General features: G+C 44.9%; 1 protein-coding gene across 2 annotated transcripts in view; it reads right to left on the bottom strand.

The window, feature by feature from the left end:
* Positions 1 to 7,898, bottom strand: part of SATB2 (SATB homeobox 2) — a 122,640-nt gene extending 114,742 nt beyond the window's left edge. Inside the window, exons 1-2 of one of the 2 annotated variants that reach the window (XM_083408818.1) lie at positions 6,304 to 7,898; positions 4,960 to 5,187 (exon numbers count right to left, since the gene is read on the bottom strand). In XM_083408818.1, coding sequence (XP_083264944.1) covers positions 4,960 to 5,128 — 169 coding nt within the window. In that variant the 5' untranslated portion in view covers positions 5,129 to 5,187; positions 6,304 to 7,898. The remainder of the gene's footprint in view (positions 1 to 4,959; positions 5,188 to 6,303) is intronic. The other variant, XM_083408819.1, reaches the window with a different exon arrangement.
* Positions 7,899 to 13,659: the final 5,761 nt, after the last annotated feature.

Genomic DNA, 13,659 nt, shown 5'->3' with positions numbered 1-13,659 from the left:
TGATATTTTATATTTTTGTGGATGCTGAGCTGCAAATATTTTGAAACCAAATCAACTACAGATTTGCTGTTAATACATAAATCACAGAAGACTATTCTCTCCCTGGGAGAAAGGAGATGGCATACTAGGTGACTCCAAGTGTATGCAATGTTCATGTTTAAAAGACAAAGACGGATGTAAAAAAGTATAAAACTCATTATACTATCTAAAGAGCAATACTGTTCCTCAAATTTTACTTTAGAGGGTTTAGCTTTGTAGCATGTATATATATATATAAATCAATACTTTTAAAAATGTTAACATGCACTATTTTTTTAAAAAAGATGTGTATTATCCAACATGTTATATTATATAAAATTTGTGTAATCCAAATTTGTGCAAGAGAAAACCTGTCTTTGTCATTTGAACTAGCTTTCGTTATCAAGGTATATTCAACCTTTACAAATACAAGGAAATGCAATATACCTCGCACACAGTTACAATGAATAGAAGGAACAGTAATGAAATGCAAAGTATTATTCTCTACCAGTAAATCACATTAACAGTTGTCACACACAATATTCAGATGACAACTTATATCAATGCTCTGATCAATGTGTCCTATCTGAATGCTTCAAACATTAACCTTGATTTCCCATCATTAGATTTGTCAACAGTAATAAAGGGTCACAACATACTCCTACACCTGGTTCTACTAGTAGTAGTAATTACTTATATGCTACTGCTGTCAACAGTAGTACGCTAGGCCTGAAAACAAAGGCTGTAATTCTACTTGGATGTAAGAAACACTGAATTCAATGACACTTAAAGAAATATTCATAAGACTGGGCTTTATGTTTGGTATCTAACACTGCAACCATGTTCGAACTTCTCTTGAAGTAACTCCCACTGAATGCAATGGGCCTTTTATTCTGAGTTAACACCAATTAAGGCCTAGCTATAAATTATTCTGCTAGCTTTTTAAAACATAATTATCATTTATCTGATAAACACTGAACCAGATTAAGAAGTGTACCTATATTTAACTTCCAAAAAGACAGAAACTGAATATTTTATAATCAAAACAGCTGTATCAAAATATGCGTATTTCTCTTAACATTTAAACTGTATAGGTTATCATTTATTTTATATAGCCCATTGAGAAATAGCACAAAAGGTTGGTCTTCCAATAAAATATTAAAATATAACTTTGTTAAACACGCCGCCGCCCCTCAACATCTATTTAGGTAAATTTCTAATAGTTTTTGAATCAGTATTAACATCGTAAAAAAGATGCACTTCAAGCTTCTACCACAACTATAGGAATCAATTGGTATAGGTGAAATATCCTACTATTATACTAGATTTTAGCATGTGGCGCTAGTGGATTCTATATTTCAGTTTATTTCACCAAAGGACAAAATAGAAGATTTGTTTAAAGTAACCCCCACTGATTTTAACACTTCTAAATCTGCAAAATTAGGATCATAGCCTTAATTATTAAGCACAGTTTTTACTTGAGTTCTTCAGACTGATTTTCCATCTCTTAAAGACTAATAAAATGTAAATGCACATGAGAATTGAAGAATCGTGAACACAGATACATTTTAATCAGGATTTTTACAAATCTGAGTTTCCTGGCCATTAATCATCCTTTTTCAAAATCCTTATGGAGCGAATTACTAACTGAGAGGGGACGCCAATTCTAGTAAGTGAATGTTACCCAGCAGGGATATAAAGCTGTCAACACCACAGAGCTCTTGCTTGCTTTAACCTCTCTCCCAGGCGTCATATGTGTTTTAAAGAGATATTCGCCTTTTTCTCCCACAGTCTCACTATAAAAACTGCCAATCATGAGTATCACAGCACTTCTGTTTTATTACATAGATGTTTAAAACAGACTACTTAGGTAACTGCAGGAAGTGCTAGAATACCTAAGGCAAAAAAAGTTAACCCTGACTACTTCAACTAAAATTAACACTGTAAATAGTAAAAGGTTTTTAAGTCCCCAGGGAAACTTACTTCTACCACACCCTGCTTAACATTTGTTTAGGATTTTTCAAGACTTTTATCTCTCTTCCCAATGTCAAAAAATGTTTCACTCTAGAACAGCTATTATGCCACTAGTTACAGAACAACTTCCCGTAAAATCTATTTTACCATGCCTTCCCCTCCCAAAAAAACAGTGAAGTACAATTGCATATCCTTGCGAGTTTTTGCCTTTACTTAGAGATATCATTATAAAGAATAAGGAATTCTAAAAATAGTAAGTCTACCAATATAAGTTCATCACTTGGCCGTGTCTTCAGATCTGTTAACTCATTATTTAATCAAATAGAACATAGTGATAATCCATGTATTATCTACTTTCACCCCCAAAGAGAAACAAGAGAAGTAGGGTTCTATAGTCATGCTATTTTTAAAGCAACTGATGTGAAATTCAGGAACTTTCCTCAGCTTTTCATTAAATATCAAACCCACCATACATGAAAAATCTTGGAAATTCTTTTAACTATACTACATGTTGAATATTAACGTAACTAGATAGTATCTTGTTAACTAACTTTCATAGGCCAGAGATTTTTACATATGGCCTTAGTATTCCTTGCTGGTATAACTATTTTCACCTCTATAAAAATCATATTTGAGTGTTACAATTACAGTAAAGGTACAACTTTCATACCATTGCAATACAGCTTTTAAAGCCACATTGTGATTTGTACTGAAAAGTGTCGTCGTTTTAGAAAGGGATGTAGCAAAAAGGCATTCATGAGACAGTTAAGCTAGTTATCCTAAAAGGTTTTAATATAAAATGACGATCAATTTAAAACAAACATTGCCCTATCAAGATAGTAGGACTTAAAAGTACTTTAAAAAATATGTATTGCTGAGTTGAGAAATCAAACATTTTTTCATTCTTACTTAAAAATGGAACACTAGCCAACAAGTACAAGGACTACAAGAAACTTTATGAAACAAGCAGTTAACAGAAAAAAATGTATCAGCAGTTCATATGAAGGTAACCCCTTAGGAGCTGGCCTTGAGTAATGAAAGTCTCCATGTAAAACTGAATAAAATCCTCTATCCAACATCACACTTGACTGAACGGCTACAGTTTGAACAGTTTGATATCACAAACTGTTGTGACCTTCTTGTGGCAAAGCACTGAAGCAATTTGGAAACATACATAGGCCAGAATTTAAAAATAAGCCTCCCACACACACCTCAGTGTAGATTAGAAACCCAAAAGACATTAACGCAAACCCGCAAACCCTTTCTTAAAAAGCAATAATGCTTCAAATAGCCCCCAGCTACTGCAGGGCATATCTCGAAATATTTACAGAAAGATTTAGTCAGCAGCAAATCCACAAGTACTCCATTATTACTTTTTAAACTTTCTTTCTAGCGTAATATTTAATTTAACACTTTTTCTTTTCTTTTTTTTTGCCTCTAAGAACAAATCAATAAGAGCAACAGTGAGAAAAAGGTTCATTCACCAACTCTCTAAGCATTGTCTAAACTCTTGTATCCACTATTAGCTGTCTTTACTCAAGATTATCTTAGAATATACAGATAACTAACTTAAGGGAAGAAGATAACCTCAACCTACAGCTTCTTAACAATCTTTGGCAATTACTAATCCCACTGAGCAAGAAATGTTTTGTTAAAAGCAGTGCAATGGTATTATGCTGTATTTTCTTGCATTTCTTCCTATGCAATAAGATTTTTGACATATGTAATATGTTACATATTTTGCAGAACAACCTGTTTTGTATGTATTTTTTCTTCTTTAGAAACTGTGCAGAAATATTAGATCCTGCACTTATATCTAGGTCCAAAGATAAGGTAAAAGAAGTGAGAAATCATGACATTCAGAACTAAAGATCTTTAAGCAGCTGCGTGTTTGGGATTTTAAGTCATCTACTTGAGACACTGAAATCACACCACAGAACATGGAAGAAAGAGTATCTAGAGAAAATGATATACACACTGTCCAACAACTCTATCAGTGCATTTAAAAAATCACTGTAGCAACTGTCCATAAAAGGAAAAAAATATCCCATTTTGTTTCGGAGAGTATTCTTTAAAGTTATTATCTACTGATTGCTATGAAAAGTTTTCTTCCAAGTAAGCATGTTGGGATCACAACCCTAGAACATCATTAAGCTACTCAACTAGATTCCATAAATCTCAAATAAGCTAGACTAGTAATAGGTACAGTAACAGTACGGCAAATAAACTAGACTCATAAGGTATATAGTACAGCAATTTACTGGTACTCCTATTTAGAAACAAGCCATTCATAAAATATTGAAGAATAAATTCTTTTTCTCCATGCATTCTTAGCAACGAAAATGACTAGATTTTCCCCATTACAAGACTAAAAAAAAAGCCCAACCCGCTTTCTGAGATACAAGATAAGCTTAACTTTACAATTCCAAAACTGTTATAAAATATTCTAAATTAGCTCCCAGTTAAACTGTAAAATACTAGGGATATAATTAAGATCCTTTTTAATTGAGTTAAAGAACTAATATCTTTGTCCCATGATGCAAATACAGTAACAGTGCAAAAAAGCCACGATTTAGAAAGCAACCCAGAACAAAAGCCAAACAAAAAACCCCAAAACATTTTATATGTCCTTCTAACACAGGGGCAGAGAATGGAACACCTTTAAGCTTTCCAGGAAAAGCTAAGAACTCTAACAGTGACATAACCAGCTAACACCTCATACACAGTGGCAACATGCCCAAAATATGCCACCTTCTGTATAAACCACTTTCCTGTTTAACCATAATGAGGCTGTTGGTTACTGATGAAAGAAGCAAGAGGGACATTAGCAGTCTGCCACTGACTTTCTTCCTGTAACCCTACACCAAGAGACACTCAAGCTTCACCAACCTGAACCCTGACACCCTGTGCCATTGTAACACAGCCGTCAGCCTGTTATGTATACATTAGTTCAACTAGGTTTGTTACCTCCCACTGATTTGGTGACAGAGCCATTGGGCCTCCCTCGGGCTCCCATAGGGCTGCCATTCTGTTCAAGTCTGGCCACCTTCACAGGGGGAGGACCTTTGACATCAGGGCTGCCGCTCCCTCTGTCTGGGCTATCCCTTAGACAGGGACTCTCACTTCTCCGGTCCATACTACTTTGAGTTGGAGACAATGTTCCCACAGGCAGATCACAATAAAATGAGCAAGGACCTAGAAAGAAAGAGAGGAGAAGAGGAAGAAAAGAAATGAGCAGTACCACTTCAGAAGCATCCAAACTGAATGTATCAATTAATCACATATACATTAAAAAAGGAAGAGCACTTCAAGGCAGAATTAAAACGATCTGCATAAGCATGGAGGACCTTAGCCAGAAGGCTTCGCTTTTGCACCTGACTTGTAAACGCGCTTCCGACGTTGCTGCTCGCGAGCCGGCAGCTAACAAGGAAGGGTCACGGAAGTTGATCATTCATTCAACTTCAGCTTTATAAACCAAGCTATTGCTAGTACCGAAGCTATTTACAGGCTACGGTTTTCGTCTTTGGGGTCGAGTGCAATTTAGAAAAGCAAGGGACTTGGGCAAACAAATCTATTTAGAAGCAAATATGCAGTACACTGTATTCAATAGACTAATGCATTTCAGATGGTGTGTGCACCAGTAAAGAGGTTCAATTAGGTACCTAGTAATACATTTAAAAATGGGTCCTGTACCGGGAGAACCAGGAGGAAATGGCAGGCAGACCTATTTTGGCACCTAAGGACACTTAAAAATGTAACCCCACTTCCAAAGTTAATTTTTAAAAAGCATTTTTTTAAAAAATACTGCGTGCCAGGCATCTTCCTCTCTGCTTTTAAACACACTTAGAAATCGATATCTTAAGTCTATTCTTTGCCGCTTCTTTCCCGCTTTGTTTTGTTTATTCTTAGGCAAAGGAATATTAAAGTACAAATTTGCTCGGCAGGGAGGGGGGAAAAAATCCCTGCATCCTCCGGGATTTCCCCTTTGCTAGAATGTGCATTGGCAGGTCGGTTCGATATTTTGTGCCGAACTGCTATCTCAAGCAGATTGAGTTTTCAAGCTTGATTACACAACGTAGCGCAGCAAAAACCAAAAAAGAGAGAGAAAAGCCACGGCTAGAGCAGTTTGCGGAGTCACGCAGAAACAAACAAATGGGAGCGTAATATAGAATAGCAACATTTCAGCCAAAAGCACCTCCGTCACAGCGAGAGACATCCGTAAATTATTTTGTTTGCTTCGATCTGGCTGCTTAAGAGAAACCTTTCAGGACCACCGCCGTGAACATCGGAGAGCTTTCCTGGCGTACTTACTGCTTATAGTCTGTCCGTAACTTGGCTGAGTTGGGCTCTGTCCATGGATCAAAAGTAGAGAATCCAGGGTGGAAAGTTTTCTGGGTTCCTCTCTGCACGTTATTATTCTCTCCTCGTCTATTTCGTCTCCCCCAACCCACCGCCACCTCAAGTCCCGATGGTTTTGGGAGGGGGAGGCTTGCGCTCCCAGGTCAGGATGCCTCGCCGTCTTGCGCCAAAGTGGGCTTTGGGTGCTTGGAGGAAAGAGCTCTTCCCCAAAGGGCACCCGAGGTGGTTGTGAATGCGAAAGAAGAAGCGAGAGAGAGCCCTGGGATCGACGAGGAAGTAGAGGGAGGGAAAACACTAATTTCTCTCACCTTCAGCAAAAAAAAAAAAAAAAAAAAAAAAGGTGGTGGGGGGAGAGAAATCAAAGAGGGGAGGGGGAGAAAAAAAGGGGTGGAGAGGCTGCCTCTAAAGAGGGGAGAGGGAGAGATGCTATCCCGAACGAGCAGGAGAAGAAGAGGCAGCAGGAGCCGGTGCTCTGGTGGCCGCCGAGCAGGCAAGCAGCGCCCGATGTGTCACTTTCAATCTCTCCCTCCGCCAGGCAGTGAGAGCAGCAGCAGCAGCAGCAACAGCAACAACACGAGGGATTCGCCAGAGAGGAGACAAATGATTATTAGTTGCGTTGAGTCATCAAGCAAAGTGAGTCCTTTTCTGGGGTTGTCCTTCCTCGCTTTGGGGTTTGTTTGTTTTTTTGTTTCCCCCCCCCCACCCGCCCCACTTTAGGGTTGGTGTGGTTCTGGTGGCGATGCCTTCCCCTCCCTCCTTCCCTCGCTTCCTCCTTCCCTCCTCTTGGAATCCAAAATAACAGCTCAGCTTCCTCCCTTCTTCTTCTTCTTCTGCTTCCCCTCCTACTTTTCTTTTCTTTTTCCCCCTCCTCCTCTTCTTCCTCCTCCTCTCTTCCCTAAAAATAGTCTCCCTACGTTAGCTTAGGGGCAGGATAGAGCCCTGGCAAAAAGAAAAAAGAGGGGGGGGGTTGCAAATTGCGATTGCTGCTGCTGCTGCTGCTCCGGCCGCCAGCACTGCCGTTTTGCATGCATGCATGCAGGCGGAGGACAGAGAGAGAGAGAGGCTCGCCTGGCAGGAAATTAAAGCCCAATAAATATATAATAAATGGGAGACACGCGGCGGTTCGCGCAAGCACACGGGCGAGGCAGAAGAAGAGCAAACTTAAGGCGCCGGGCGGGGAGGGACGGGCGAGCGGGGAGGGAGAGGCGGGAATGGTGGGGAGGAGAGAAGAAGGAGCGAGGGAAGTAACGCGGAGGGAAAGGGGGCCGGGTTGGAGGGAGGAGAGGCGTGTGAAATGGTGGGGCGGCGTGGAGTGGGGGGGTGGAGAGAGAGGGGGGGTTGACTGCTGGGTCGGCAGAAGGGAGCGAGTGAGGAGAGAAGAGCAGCCGCCGCGGCCGCCGCCGAGCGGGACACCCGAGGAGGCGGAAGGGAAACGCGGGAGGCTCCATTCCGGGCGCCTCCTTCCCCGGGTCCGCAGCGACCCGAGGCCTTCAAAACAAGCGCCCTCACACAAGAGGGAGAGAGGGAGCCGCCACCGCCCCGAGTATATGAGGGGGAGAAAGGGCGGGAACCGCCTCAACCGCCGCCTTAGTTCCCGAGGAGAAAGCGCGCGAGCGAATAACCGCCGCCCGCTCCTTCCTGCTCTTCCCACCAAACCGACCCCCGCTCTCCTCAGCCTGATAACGGTCTATCTCGCGTGCCGCTTTTCGGCGCGCGCATTCCAGGAGTCCGGCACGGGTGGCGTGAGGGGGTCGCGTGTGGGGTGGGGAGAGGCTCGTGAGGCGGCCGGAAACCTCCGGGGTCGCGGAGCCGCTTTGTTGGCGGGGGGGGGGGTTGTTGTTTCGGACGGGGGCGGCCGTGAGGAGATGTCATGGTGGTGCCGCTCAGTGGTTAGAGAGCTGAGGCGACGCTTCTCCCGCTCGAAACGGCCATCCCTGAGGTACGGAAGAGGCTGCGCTGCCCCGTGAAGGGGAGCCGTTGCCTCCCCCCCCCCGCCAGCCCCTTTTGGGGGGGTAGTTAATAGACTGGGGGGGGGAGAGAAGCCGCTCAACACCCTCCTTTTCCCTGAGGGGGGGGCCGCCGCTCCCTTCGCCTCCTCCGCCCCACCCAGGCCAGGCCACGGGGACCTGCTTCTGTCTCGGAATTGAAGCGGCACCCGCGCATCGTTTAAGGTGGCGCGGAAGGAATCCCTCCACTTTTGAAAAAACTTCTCTTCCCGCATCTTCTTATGGAGACGGGTAGCCGCTCAACCCCCGGCCCCTCCTTCTCTCCCCACACCCTCCAAGTCGTCCCCCTGCACCGCGCCTAAAAAAAACAACAACCCCCAAAAAGCTCGGTGCTTTTGCCGATGAAGCTCCGGAACTTGGCGCGTCCACCTTAAGAGAGCCCGGCTTGTTTGTTTTACGGTGGCGCTAGAGGGTCAAAATAAACCCACCCACCCTCTTCGGAAGCATGCGTGGGGTTGTGCGTTTATGCGCGTTGGGGGTTTTTTGCGGCCAAAGAGCGACGCGTTTCAATCTTGCGAAGGGAGCGGTTTAGTCCGACCTTTTGCCCTACAACTTGTAATACATTTAAATGTTTTAAATGGTGGCGCTGTGGGGGGAGCAGGACATGGCAGTAATTGTGACCGAACCTCCGATTCGGGATCCTTCAGCGCAGACGAGACAGTTTAGATTACAACCCAGGGGCTGGCTTGCTTGATTTAATTGTTATTGCTGGTTGTTGTATTATTATTATTATTATTATTAATAATTTGTACCCCGCCCATCTGATTGGGTTGCCCCAGCCACTCCGATGGGGTTGCACTATCAGTTTATTATACCAAAGTCAAAAATAATCAGAATTCGATTGTTATGGAACAGGCTCCAGAACATCCTCGCAGAGGAAGGAGGGGTGTTGTAAATCAGTCTTTCCCTCTCGTTCAGTCGCTCCGAAATAAGCACGCAGGGATCCTTTGCAGAGCTAGGTGCGCCTGCACTCGCAGAGCCTAACTTCTCCTTGTTGTTTGTCCATGGAGTTTTCTTGGCAGGGAGACTGGAGTGGCTTGCCGGTTCGTGCCCCAGGTGAATCACGTTTGGTCCAAACTCTCCACTATGGCCTGTCCATCTTGGGTGGCCCTGCACGGCGTGACTCATAGCTTCTTTGAGTTGTTCAAGCCCCTTCGCCACGGCAAGGCAAGTGATCCAGGGAGAGCCTAACTTGGCCCTCCTAAATCCGAAGTTCAGAAAGTTGAGAGAAGCTGAAGCGCCCTGACTTTTGTCCCGCAAGACCTCTCCCCCCTCCCCCCGACACTTGGGGCAATCGGAACCCCAAAGCAGCCGTCGATCCCTTCGATCTCTGCCGCGAAAGAGAAGCGGGGTGGGTTTTTGTTTCGTTTCTTGTTTTCCTTTGCGCTTAGGTGCGTGCTGCTCCCAAGGTCAAGTTGACCCGCGAGCTTCGCCCTGGAGAATGTCGAGAAGAACCGCGACGATCTGGGCCCGAGGCCTGCCCTGCTTGCCTGTGTCTGCCTGCCTGCGACGGCTTGGAAACAAAAGCTGGAGCAGCTCCCCGCTGCCACGCGCCCGCGCGCACAATCGCAAAGGAAAAGAAACATAGTAACAGTCGCCCGCCGATGCCTGGGCTTCGGTCAAGGGCGCTTGTTGTTTCTTTGGGGTTTGGGCTCTGCTGGAGCTCGGAGCCTGGCGCAGCAAGCGGAGCGGCGGCGGCGGCTCTTGCTCTCTCGCTTCTCGCGTCTCCAAAGGATGGGAATCATTATAGACTGTAGAGGGCTCGCCACTCTCTTTTCCTCTCTCTTTTTCTTCTCCGGGCTTCGGCCCGCACTAGGAAGTGCTGCTGGCTGGCAATCTGGGAACCACGGAGAAGCCCCTGATCCGGGTAAGAGATTAACTCCAGATCGTTTCCACTTGAAATCGGAGTAGGTTGCAAGAGGGCCCCACCCATCCCGGGAAAGGCAGCGGTTCTGCAGCAGAGGATGAACAACTTTCTCTTTCTTTCTTTCTTTCTTTCTTTCTTTCTTTCTGGATCTTAAGAGATCTTTTCTTGAAAACCCTCGTCCAGACGTCTTCATCTGGCGCGGGCGGGGGGAGTGGGGGCGAAGGTCGCGTGCGCGGTTGAACTTTTGGGGCCCGGGCGTAGGCTTCCGACGACTCAAGGTGAGGGTTATGTCTCTTATCTTCTTGCCCTGGTCCTTCCTGGACATGTAGTTCGGTGTCCGTAGTGTTCTTTGCAAACGACTGGAAGTTGGAGCATTGGCAAAACCATGCCCGAACTAGCGGAAGTAAATTGTGCGGATTTGGAAAAGGAGCGAGGAAAAGATCTGAATGTGTGAGAACTTTAAAAGAAAGAAGTTAAATCTAGTGGGATTTTCCGGGCGGGGTAGGGGCTGTTTTAATTTGCCAGGAGGCGTTATCTGAGAAGCCGGTGGGTAGTCGGAGAATGGCAATGGTCCTCTTACCTTTAGGATCCGGACTGGTGGCCAGAGTTGGAAGAACGCGCGGTTTTTAGGGCTGGAGTTGTTCTGATGGTAGGATTAGGTTTAAAGGAAGGATCTTCCCCTTTCCCCGGTTGGTCCGTCACTCTTCTCACCGATGGCTGGACAGAGTCAGACCCAAGCTCCTTAAATGAGCGATTTCATGTAGCCCGCGAGCTGAAGATCCTGACTGCCATTTGGTCCCTGATCGCGTTTCACGCCGCCGCTCTGTGTGAACAGGCTGATCGCAGGACGGTCAAGTTCAACCTCCTTGCAGCGAATACAACCGGATTGTTAACTTATTCATATTTTATAAAGTGTTAATATTTTATAAAGATTTTAGGGAAACTATTGATTTTAAATTATTCAGCCGCTCCTGGGATCATTTTGAATAATGCATACAATTAAATACGTGCATAAAATTGGTCGCAACGGTTTGCGAATGTAGCTTCTATTCTTTCGCCATTTCCTTCCTCGTTCAGTTTGGATTTCTTTTGACGTATTTAAACTACCCCCCCAACCCCTTATGAAAAGTAAACCCTTGTGACTGTCCGAGCGCCAAAAGGTTTTAAGCGTTGTTATTCCTAAACTCAGATTATTGTAAAACGGCATGAAACTGAATTTATTGCCTTTTAACATCTACCAAGTGGCTCTTACGAAGTGTTTTGTTTTTAATAATAATAATAATATCGTATGCTTCAGTTGTGGAAATAAGCACATTTGCATGGGGTGGAATAAATGGATGGGCACAAGAGTTTTTAATAAATTTACAAATCCTCCCCGCTCAATAAAGGCGTTTTCTGTTTCAAATTATGTATGGTTTCTTAGTTGATCGTTTTCACATATTGTCTTTATTTGAACAGGAGGAAAAACTTTCCCCCTCTCCTGCTAAATATAAAATCAATTTGCATTATCTAACAACGTTACTTTTTCAGCATTTTTAAAAAAAATAATACAACTCGAGGAGGCATTTATTCTTTGGCATATTTGAGTAGTTGAAAAGTAAAAAGGAAAACCAAGACAGAGGACTCTTTAGTTCAGGGCAAATCCAGTGGCATAAAATGGAGGTTGTCCTTTAAAAGAGTTCTCAATACATTTCGGGTCAAAACGTCTTGTAGCTTGATTTAAACCAACTAAGACCCTTTTAGGTTGGTGGGAGTCTCCCTTGGCAGTCAAACCACTCACAGCATTTGCCATTCTTGAAAGTACTTTTGCAGCATCGTTCCTTCCCGTAAGAATCGCGGGGGGTTCCTTTTTCTGCGCCCCCTTTCCGATCTGGATTTAATAACCCAAAAGAGAGCCTCTCTGATGCTTTCTTTTGACATCCGAACTCTTGTCTTACAGAGTCCGTCTTTCTCTCCATCTCCTTTGGAGAGCCAAGCGCTCATACTCCGGGGGTCCGCAGAAGCAACAAGCTCTGGAGCCAAGGTCACGCAAACCCTCCAAATTATTTGCTGGCTTCGGCTCCCAGCGCCCTGGCTGACGAATTGCGCCTCGAGGCGCCTCTGTCTGACTAAAAAGAGTCTCTTATCTGCCCGGGGAGAGGATAACAGTTCGCCCAAAGGGCTTACAGTATATTTAGTTAAAAAAAAAAAAAATCAGTGGCGTCGGGGAAAGCCCCTCTGCGAGAGGGAGTTCCACTACCTTTCTTAGGGGAGGCGAAGAAATCCGCGACGGCCTCCTCCTGGAGCCCGGCCGCCATGGAAGTGAATTAACATCGTTCCAATGAACGGGCGGAGACCCGCAGCCTCAAGCCACCGGCTCTGCGGAATGGGCCCAAGAATAATACCGTCCAGGCAGCCGCAGCGGCCTCCGAGGAAAGGCCCAGGAAGTGGGAGAGGAGAGGCCCTTTGACTTCTATGGAGATCAAGAGATTATCTGTAGCCGGCCGGGCCCTGCGCCTTCGGCTGCAACCCTATGCCTGTTTACCTGGGAGTAAGGCCCATTGACCCAAGTGGGGTTTGCTTCCGAGTAGGTAAGGCTAGCATTACACCGTGAGACTTCTCAAAGAAGTCCCGCAGTGACGACACTGGCAGGGCAGCTACACCGGCTGAGTTTTAGAGGCTGTGGCTGCAGAGCTTTCTGGGAGTAAATAGGCTGTGAATCGCAACCTGGGGGTGCATTTAGCAAAGAAGGGTCTGCGCGCAGTGTGTGTGTATGCATTCCTGGGAAAGACCTTAGGTTTTCATTAGAATTCGCGTGTGCGCGTGTGTATGTGCCAAAGTCATACAGGGAATGTGCAGAGGGGGGAAATGGACAGTCTATGGAAGAGGGAGGCTATGTGCTCATACGTGATTGGAGGACATATTTAAAAGTGAAAGGCTGCGTGCGAGAAAGGCAGCGTGTCTATGTTTTACCCAATTCACACGTTTCACTTAAGATGCTTGAAATATACACCTTTTATATATATATGTACACCTTTTGTGTGATTGTATATGTGTGTATCTATATACACACACATGTCCGTTTCGAATGTGGAAAGTGCCCGCATCATAGAGACGCGTGCGCCTCGGGCACCTGAGACTGGCCGCAACTCCCAGTTACCGGCATATACTAAATTTGGCTCGGTGTAACGTGAGAAAGGGCCCGAACGTCCCCTCTTGAGATAAAGGGGGGAAAACACTTCTCAGTTGCCAACAAAGCCGACTGAATGAACTTTCCCGAAGGTGAGAAGCGGAGGAACGCCTCCGTTTGCCCTAGTGGAGAGATGGGCCCTCCGATCCTAAACATAGATCCGATGCGCGTTTCAATTGCATTTTCACTGTCTCGGAAATGCCACTCCCTCTAAATTCCACGGGACTTAACTCCCAAGGAAGTGTCTGTAAGAGACTTCTTTTAAT

The sequence above is a fragment of the Podarcis tiliguerta genome (assembly GCF_965153285.1).
Source record: "Podarcis tiliguerta genome assembly, chromosome: 1".
NCBI classification, from domain to species: domain Eukaryota; kingdom Metazoa; phylum Chordata; class Lepidosauria; order Squamata; family Lacertidae; genus Podarcis; species Podarcis tiliguerta.
The sequence above is the reverse complement of the archived record's forward strand: the minus strand, read 5'-3'. Positions and strand labels throughout refer to the sequence as shown.